The 9,984-nt window shown below is 43.4% G+C and overlaps 1 gene segment (V, D, J or C); it reads left to right on the top strand.

Moving 5' to 3' along the window:
- The first annotated feature begins 9,036 nt into the window (after nucleotides 1-9,036).
- LOC131837278 (immunoglobulin heavy variable 3-23-like) overlaps nucleotides 9,037-9,984 on the top strand; it is a 40,159-nt gene continuing 39,211 nt past the window's right edge. The window contains 1 exon segment of the V gene segment in view: nucleotides 9,037-9,147. Within this exon segment, the coding sequence occupies nucleotides 9,102-9,147 (46 nt within the window).

Here is a 9,984-nt window from a genome sequence, read left to right as displayed (position 1 = left end):
GCTATGAATATTGGGGTATACATGGCTCTTCTTTTCATGACATCTGTATCTTTGGAGTAAATACCCAGGAGTGCGATGGCAGGCTCATAGGGAAGTTGTATTTTTAATTTCTTAAGGAACCTCCACACTGTTTTCCAAAGTGGCTGCACCTACTTGCATTCCCACCAACAGTGTAAGAGGGTTCCCCTTTCTGCACACCTTCTCCAAAACACGTTGTTTACTGTCTTGTTAATATTGACCAATCTAACTGGTGTAAAGTGGTATCTCAATATGGTTTTTATTTGAATCTCCCTGATGGCTAAGCATGATGAACATTTTTTCATATGTGTGTTAGCCATTTGTATGTATTCATTTCAGAAGTGTCTGTTCATCCATTCATTGTTTTTTTTTTTTCCTGGAGAATGAAATAAGATGAGGGGAATAAATTAAGACAAATAAATTAGGATTTGTCATAATGAATGCTTCTTAAATAGAATATAGATCACAAAAAAATAAAATATATATCAATGAAAAAATTAAAAATAGAAAAAATAAAAATGTGTATTTATAAAAATTAAACCTAAAAAATGAGGAGGGAGTAATATAAAATGTAAAGAAAGATGAATCAGAAAGTAAGTTGGGGAGAAGGGGGTGGGATTATGGACATTGGGGAGGGTATGTGATTTGGTGAGTGCTGTGAAGTGTGTAAACCTGGTGATTCACAGACCTGGGGATAAAAATATATGTTTATAAAAAATATATGTTTATAAAAAATAAAAAATTAAAAAAAAAAAGAAAGTAAGTTAAAAATAAAAATTTTAAAAAAAACAAGAATAAAAAGAAAGAAATCTAAGCCTACTTCCCTGGGAACTGAAAGTGTGCCACATTCTTTGATCATTAAACTTGCTGAGATGGAATTGTTCTGAGGATCTTCTGGGGGAGGTGCCTGCTATGACTATTCTCAGTGGTTTTGCCCTCATGGAAAGGCACATCTTGGGAGCAGATGACAGGGCTTCCTGTAGTTGTATCTGCCCTCCACTAGGTGCCACTGTTTTGCTTCCTGATGGCACTGATGGGTAGGTTGAACATAGCATCTTCTCTCTGGGCAGAGGTTGAAATTTCACATACACCCCACTCTTCAGTGCGCCCTCACGAGCAGCAATCAACCCCTTTCTATCCAATGTTTCCATCTGAAACCCATGTTCACCCTACCTGTGTCTGAGCTGCTGTATCTCAGGCACATGATAGAGTTTCAAAACTTCTAGGGACTCCTATGGTGTGGACCCATGCTATTCCTCCAGGGGAGAGTATTATATCTTTTTCCATTTTCCTACAGATCTCAGGAAATACATCCCATGACCAGATTGTGGTTCACTGTTTATGGCAAATCAGACCAGAAAGCCTGCACTTAGACTCACTGTTCAACCGGGTTCCTGGCTCTTTGCCTAGCATCTGTGCATCACAGTGGTACAACACATCCTTCTTGTGCCTCAGCAGACCTCAGACCCTGGAATTCTGCCCCACTTTTCCACATCAGCACCTTTATGCCAGCCACATCCCCATAGTAGCACACTTCTAAAAGTTTATATTTTGTGCTCTGCTGCTACAATACATTGGGGTACCTTCCAGAAGCAGGCTCCATCCCTGATGTCACCCCCACAGCTCTATCTGTCCCAAGACAACTCTGCACCTATTACATAACAAAAGCAGGTTGGTTTTCTATTTGAAGACTAGTGGGTTTTGTTCTATCAGACTTCTGATTGTCTTCTTGGCTGCTCAGAATGACTTGATGACTACCTAGCTGTGTTCCAGAAATCCAAGCATAGCAACCCCTTCTCCACCATCCTAACTACTCCGTCCCACATTTTCTTGTAGCAAAGAGGGTGTGATCAACTCCTTCTTATAACAGCATATAACTCCTTCTTATTGCTGAAGCTCAAAGTTGAAATCCAGTGTTTTATTTCATAATATCCTAATTTATTTCTCTCTTTGCTCTGATCCAGTTGTCTTATGGTTCACTTGCTCTTTGAATGAGCAAATTGATGAAATATTATAAAATTATTATATTATTTTGCAGTAATGGTTGACATATTTCATCCACCGACATGACCTCTCTCACTAGGAGACTCAGAGAAGAATGCACCTCCTGGCAGTGAGCTTGGGGCTATGAGCAGGTAGTGAGGGGTGCTCCCCAAGGACAAGGATTGCAGGAATATTACTAGTACCACTCCATGTCTCTGTGCAGTGAACACAGGTGCATTTTGGATGGCATGGCCAGTTTACAGTCTTCTTGATGCACATGATGCATTCAGGGATGGAAACTGGGGGATGTGGAGAACAGAGGTACTGAACTCATGCATCAAGTTCAAAGAGTCTGATCTGAGAAAACGAAAACAGATAGAACAGAGCTGCAACCTGACGTTGAATTGGAATTGAATTTCCCTGCTGCGTTTGTTGTCAACAGTCCCTGTAAATCCTTCTTTTTTTAATTTATTTTTTTACTTATTTATGTATTATTTATTTATTTACTGCTCTTCCATTAGACTGAATTTACTAAGTGAAAGGCAAAGGGCTTGGAACACTGAGAAAAATAAAATATTTGGAGAAAGAAAGTCAAAGAATCAACCAGAAACTTACAGTGGACAGGCAGATTGACTTTGTTAGTTTAGGAGGGATATGATGCATGAATCCTTTTTAAATGTCCCACCACAGAATGCAGTAGGGCAGAGACTAGAAATGGAGGAAATATTCCTAAATGCATGGCCTCACAAGCTACTATGTCACAGGGAGATTAGGCATGTGCTCTTGAGTCCATTGACCACTACCCATCAGTGCCAGTGGGAGTATCTTTGGACAATAGAGTCCCTGCCTCTCTCAGAGATTGTGTAAATTTACTTTAGGGATACTCTTTTCTCAACCTTTCCAGAGAATGTGGATATGACGATCTTGTGGTATCTGACTCTGAACCACACTGTGAAGCATTGTCCCACCATGACAGCTGTCAGGTGTGAACCTCAGCCATTGGATATAAAAGCTGGTATGACCCAGGATGGAAACAAAAATCTAGAAGACTTTCATCTGCAGGAAGGAACGGAGGCTTTGCTTCAGGAATGACTTCACAATGTAGGAAAGGGCACATACAAGAAATAAAACATATGCATGTGCCATGGAGGGTGGACATGGGATTAAGTCCATCTACCTGTGTTCTGTGGGCTCCTGAAGACTGTTTTCTCACAATGTTCCACGTGTCAGGTTCCCCAGAAAGTTGCTGCTGAAGATGACACACGAGAAGGAAATATTCTGACTCTCTTTCTGAGTTTCCTTCCAAGTACTGAATCAAGGTTGTAACCAATTTGTCTCTAATTTTCACCATGTTACAACAGAACATTTAACTACCAGACTTTGATAACACCCCGTGACACCAAAGAGGTGAGAGACTGCAGATGATCTGAGAGAAATGACATCCAGGTTGCCTCCAGTATCTTGATGTAAAATCAATTTTATGGCACTTCCCAATGCCAGGTAACCCCCATCATGGGTGGACAGAGTGGCAGCATTCACAAAGGTGACAGGCAGACCCAAACAGGGACTGGGAGAAGGAAGAGATTCTTCAGAAAGTATCTTCAGGAGAAGCAGGAATGTCCCAAAAGGCCTTCTCCTGTCTCCCTGACCAGAATCATCTCATTGCCACAGAGACACAGATCCCACATTGGAAATCAGATTATGCCCACAAGGCTGATATTATTTCCACATAAAATTAGACCCACAAACTGCCTTAATGGACAAAGATTTTAATAATATGCTGATTCTTCAATCCATTGCTATAAATGTTACTCTAGATTTCTGCTTCATGGTTACACCCTAGTGTAGTTATTATGGGCATCAAGCTTTTCCAAATATAACTGAAACGTATGACATAAACATATTACACATGTCCTTATAGCATCTTCACAGAAACTTCCTCATTTTAATTATGTTTCATTTATATTCCCATAATTGACAATAACCTTTCAAAAACACCTATGTAAAGGAGAATTTTAACAGGGCAGAGAAACTCGCATATTGATGCAAAATTGTTCCTCTGCATCTTCTTCAGGTTCATGTTTCTTCTGGAAAGCATATAAATAATACATTTTCTGAGTTCCTCAGCTACATATCTAGGGGGGAAGCAACTTTATTGCAACATCAGATGCTGGAAACAATTCGAACCCCAAACAACTTCTTAAAAAAACTAAAATCCTGCTTTGTTCATTCTTTGGAAAGGTGCTAATCTTTAAAACCAGTGATTCTTTTTTAATGTCTGCATTATATTAATTGTTTCAAAACTACATTGTACTTCAGTAGTTTTTACTTAGAAAATAAAGAACTGTAAGAACTGAAATCACACCTCTAACAGGAATCTCTACACTCCCCCAGTACTTTTCCTGTCTCACTTTAGTCAGTGACATTTTATCTTGTGTTCCAGTGGGTTGTCCAGGTCTCCTCTCCATTAAACACTGGAGCAGCTCCTGTCTATCAAGCAAATCTCCACTTTTCAGGGACAAACTGTGGAGAACCCCTGGATAGAACAAAACAGCAGTCAAGTTTGCAACAAGCCATCACATAAGAGAAAAGAACCAACCAATAAGAGTGCACAGTCATCTTTCAAGGTTGTTAATAAGAACAACACCATGAGCAAGGGGAAGCCATGGCCAAGTCAAAACAACATTGAAAACCAGAGAGTCCTTCCCAGAAATTGTGGGAATTCTAACAACCTACATATGTGCATGAACTAGGACCTTTGCAAAAATGGAGCACAGAGTGACAGACATTATTTCTCAGGAAAAGTCAGTAAATTCCTATCAAAGACATGTTCATTGCTCAGGAAAATTTCAGAATGACCTCTGAGTATTCCAAGACAAGCTCCCTCTAGGATACAGCCTGAAGGAACAAGACCTTGACAGTCTCTGGTAGATAAAAATGCAGATTCTGAGCTTCAGAATGAAGGGGAGGTTGCACCATAAATGAAGGTAATCCGAGGTGGTCCTGAGAGAGAGAACCCAATTCTAGGCAAGACATGATGGGGAGACATAGATGGCAACTCAGAAGCAGAAGGACTCTGGAAAGCAAGAGGCAATGGATGCCAGTGTCTCAATTGTAATTGGCTCTAATGTAAACCCTTGGGACTGTCACACATGACAATGTCATCATGGTTGTGTCTGGAGGGCGTAGTTTGGAATGGAGAGAATGGGGTAGAAGTATCCTTCCCATCTGTACTTCTCAAGGACACTATTTCCAGAAACCTCAACATAAGGGCTGCATTTATTCTCCTACCTGAATCAACCCAAAACAAAAAAAGTGTGCAAAATATATTACAAAAGCTAAACCAGATGGAAATACATGAATGAGAGTGATGCAACAGAGAACTATTAATACAAGGTTCAGGGTGGGGTCAAGCATGCTAGACAAGATAGACAGACAGAAGGGACAAACATGGACAGAAGGAGAAACAGTAAAGCCAGAGATAAGGAGACACAGTGACAAACCCTCCAGGAGTCCAGAAGAGATACGAGGACTGAGGTGGAACTGCCCTTCTCACAGGATGAAGGATGGAGACCTAAACTCTGGGGCTGATAGCTGGGTGCTCCCCTTAACTGTCTCTTTCTCTCACTCATGGCCAATTAGTCAGCAAGTCTTGCCGGTGACAAGTTCAAGACGCACTCAGAATCCAACCATTTCTCACCCCTTCGCTGCTGCCACCCTGGACTAGGCTCCTATCAGTTTTCACTTGGATGAGCTCACGAATCTCCTCACCTTCCAGATTCCAAGCGCCCATGTTCCTATCCCACTCCTAACTCTTCCCCACACCAGAGTCAGTCAGAGAATCCTTTACCATGTGGAGAAAGAGAGGATTGTTGCTGGTTTGTGGCTTGTCTTCCCTCCTCAAATGTAAGCCCCACGAAGTCAAATTCTTCTATTTCTGTTCACTGCTGTATTTGCAGAGACCATGCAGGGCTACAGTTTGTACAGTTAGAACCAAATAAATATTAGTTAATGAACTACACAAACAGTTATAGAACTGTACACTAGATTTCTGGGTAAAGAATAAAGGATCTGGCGCCTGGGTGGCTCAGTGGGTTAGGCCACTGCCTTCGGCTCGGGTCATGATCTCAGGGTCCTGAGATCGAGTCCCGCATCAGGCTCTCTGCTCAGGGGTGAGCCTGATTCCTCCTCTTCCTCTCTGCCTGCCTCTCTGCCTACTTGTGATCTCTCTCTCTGTCAAATAAATAAATAAAATCTTAAAAAAAAAAAGAATAAAGGATCTGCATTTTGTATTCATTTGTGGGCTTTCAAAATGGTCGGGTTCTAGAAATCATGTCTCTCTCTCTCTCTCTCTCTTTTTTTTTTTTTTTTTGTCACTGAGACTACAATGGCCTCTTCATAATGTTCACTGCATGAACTAGTGGAAAGAATGTCCTATAGGTTGTCTACATTACATGGTGCCTAGAACTGGCCTGGACAGAATACGGATGCTGTTCTGTCCCCACACACAAGAGCAGGTACATGTAAAGAGCAGAGGTCATAAGCAATGGCCAATCTGCAGGAAAACCACCATGAGTTGAATGAATTCTGCACCAGCGACACACAGTGCAGAGGTGACGAAGATAACTCTTCTCTTTGAGGACTAAGAAAAATGTAGGCATCTCTGCTTCTACCTGCATGTGAACAAGTACCATGGTGGTATACGTGTTCTGTGGGAGATGCACACGGGGAACATTGGGAGCCACGAAGAAGTAAGTGATTATCTTACCTGAGGAGGCCATGTGGTCAAGGAAGGACTTACGATAAAGTTTTTACCTGAGCTGAACCTTGTCTCGGGACGATGTCTAGCAGATGAGAAAAGGCACAATGAGGGAAGAAGGCAGAGACTGTGTGAAGCCCAGCACACATGGTCGCCTTCCCGAGTGGATCCTGGGAGGAAGTTAACAAAACAGGGAAGGACAGGAAACCCTTATGGCACACATTCCTCTAAGGACAGAACCTGTGCTTTCCAATGCTCATGGACACTCCTCCTCTGAAACTACCATTTCCCCCTGGAAAGGTGACCAATAAAGGAGCTTAACAGAGTTGAAAAGATGAGGAGACAGAAATCAGAGAAGGGAATCAACTATCTACTTTCCACTCCAGTTTATGGGAAGACTGATGCATGTCTGTAGACCATGGTGTTCCCTGTTATTGTCAGCACCTACAAGGAACAATGTGGCTTCTCACCAGTTCTGTCCCAAAGCATGACATGGCTGCTGGGAGACTCCATGTGGGGCAACATGGTCTTCTTCTTGGTTGTGCAGCTCCTGAGGCATTTCCATTAGAGTTCCACTCCTTTGTTCTAAATGCACTTTGTACAAAGAAACGGACAGAATCTGAAACAGAGATCATGTTTTCAGGAAAGCATAATGGTTCTTATTTTCTGATTAAAATAGAAAACCAGGAGGGCGGCAGAGTAGCAATACATTTGCACTGTTTTGACAGAGACTACATTCTAGTCACAGTTAACACTCACAGTCAAGGTCCACAACGGCTCAATGTAAGTAAGTTCTTGGGACAGTAGGAGACACACATTTGTCGAGCCTCCTAATGAGCCTCAGTAATGCATGAAAACTATTCTCAACAAAAGGAGATTCCACACATGTCCAGTACACACTGTGGGAGTGTGGGCAGGTGTGGCTGCAGAAATGGGTCCTCTCCATGCACTGGTGACAAGGAAAGAAGGCTCCTGGTTTGAGACAAAGAGCAGCTGCTGTTCCCAGGTGGTGCCTGCAGCTCACAGCTGAGGTTAGCAGTGGAACTGAGTGGAGAATGTGGGAGTTATGGGCATAGTCCGAGGCTGGCCACTTGACATGACATCCACAGGCTGGTGCCTGAGTGTCGGATTTGTTCCTGCACAGGTTTCTTCTGCAGCAGGACAGCTCCCCAATGCTGTGCTTCCTCCTGGTGCCTCACGTCTTCCATGGACAGGTCTTTCTGAGCTTCTAACTCAACCTTCTCTGGTCTACCTCTTGCTGTCTTTGGTTCTCTTCTCCACAGACAGTAGAAAATTTCCTGAACAACAAGGGAGTTCTTCTCTTTTTTGGGACAAAGAACTCCTGGGTCAAGAGGGTGTGTGGATGAGGCTGAAGCAAGTGGCTTCTTTCTGCTCTTTCAGATCTTCCTCCAGCTGGTGCTTCCAACTGCTGCCTTCAGAGCTGTCAGTCATTAAAGCCAGTGATTCCTGATGCAGGCAACAACACGACTGTACCTACAAGGATTTATTCTGGAGCGAAGAAGCCCTACAGAGAAAGTACATAGAGTACAATGACCCATTTATGAATTCTACAGAATTAAAGCCAGTATAAGGTGACATGAGGAAGAACAATAGTTATGTGGGAACAGGGAGGACAAGGGAAAGGGAAGGAGGAATTCCAGGGGGAAATGCTGGAAATTTTAGGGAGAATTGAGGCACTCACTGTCCATAATATTAATTGTGACACCTGTGTTTATCATATCACACACTCCGTATGTGGGCCGTTCATCTTGTGTCGCATATACACATCGAACTTATTATAGGTAATAACAAACGTGATTCTGGAGGGACATAGAGAGATCAGAAGATATGAAAACACACCTACACGATGCTGATTTTCTCTATATTTATGGTAAAGTATAAAATAAGCAAAATAAATATATCCCCATTACAGGATGGGTTCCATATGCCTCATATCCTGACACTCTGTCCTGCAGATGATTCGGGGTGGGGGGCAGCAATTCCTGTGGGGGGAGCACTGACCTAGATCCTGGGGTCAGTCTCTCCCCATATATCTTCATGGATACCCTACAAACACAAGTATACACCCTGGAATGTTATATAATAAAAAATTTTTTTTTCAAAATTTGTCATTAGCAGTAAATTAAAGGTATTCACAACTGTGGGTCACAGCCTCTCTGTCAGAATAGATCTGAATATATAGCCAGAGGACATGCAAATAGGGCCTCCCCTCTGCTGATTTAACCAGCACAGCCAAGACCCTGCAGCTGGGAGAGAAACCCCAGGCCCCGGATACCCAGGTGTTCATTCAGTGATCAGGACAGAACACAGACAGCTCACCATGGAATTTGTGCTGGGCTGGGTTTTCCTTCTTGCTCTTTTAAAAGGTAATTTATGGAGAAAAAAAGAAATTGAGTATGTGAGTGAATGTGAGTGAGAGAAAAACAGGATATGTGATAGTTTCCTGACCAAGATGTCTTCCATCTGCAGGTGTCCAGTGTGAGGTGCAGCTGGTGGAGTCTGGGGGTGACCTGGTGAAGCCTGGGGGGTCCCTGAGACTCTCCTGTGCAGCCTCTGGATTCACCTTCAGTAGCTACGACATGGACTGGGTCCGCCAGGCTCCAGGGAAGGGGCTGCAGTGGGTCGCATATATTAGCTATGAAGGAAGTAGCACAAGCTACGCAGACTCTGTGAAGGGCCGATTCACCATCTCCAGAGACAACGGCAAGAACACGCTGTATCTGCAGATGAACAGCTTGAGAACTGAGGACACGGCCATGTATTACTGTGCAAGAGACACAGTGAGGGGCCCTCAGCGTGAGCCAGGACAGAAACCTCCCTGTTGGCACAGGATGTGCTGAGCTGCAGGGGCACTCAGGGCAGCAGAGAGCGCTCAGCATCCACACAGCAGAGATCTCACCAGTCTCCGGGGAACTTCCCTTCATCAACCTCTTCTATGTCTCATTTTCATCCTCCACAGAAGCACATGTTGCAGATTCCCACCATCCTTGAGAAACACCTGCACAGCCCAGGCTCTCTGCATGCTGTGTGCCTGTTCTCTGCCCTCAGCGGGCACACACAGTCCCCACATGTTTATGACTGCCCAAGTCAGTTCTTCTCCCCCTGGCTCCAGTGTATCCTCTGGCTCATTGTACATGTAGGCGGACACAGGTGATCAGGAACTGCCCTTCTGTAGGCACCGCTGCATTTCCTGGATGGAAAAG

Source organism: Mustela lutreola, chromosome 7 (genome assembly GCF_030435805.1).
Source record: "Mustela lutreola isolate mMusLut2 chromosome 7, mMusLut2.pri, whole genome shotgun sequence".
NCBI lineage: Eukaryota > Metazoa > Chordata > Mammalia > Carnivora > Mustelidae > Mustela > Mustela lutreola.
The sequence above is the reverse complement of the archived record's forward strand: the minus strand, read 5'-3'. Positions and strand labels throughout refer to the sequence as shown.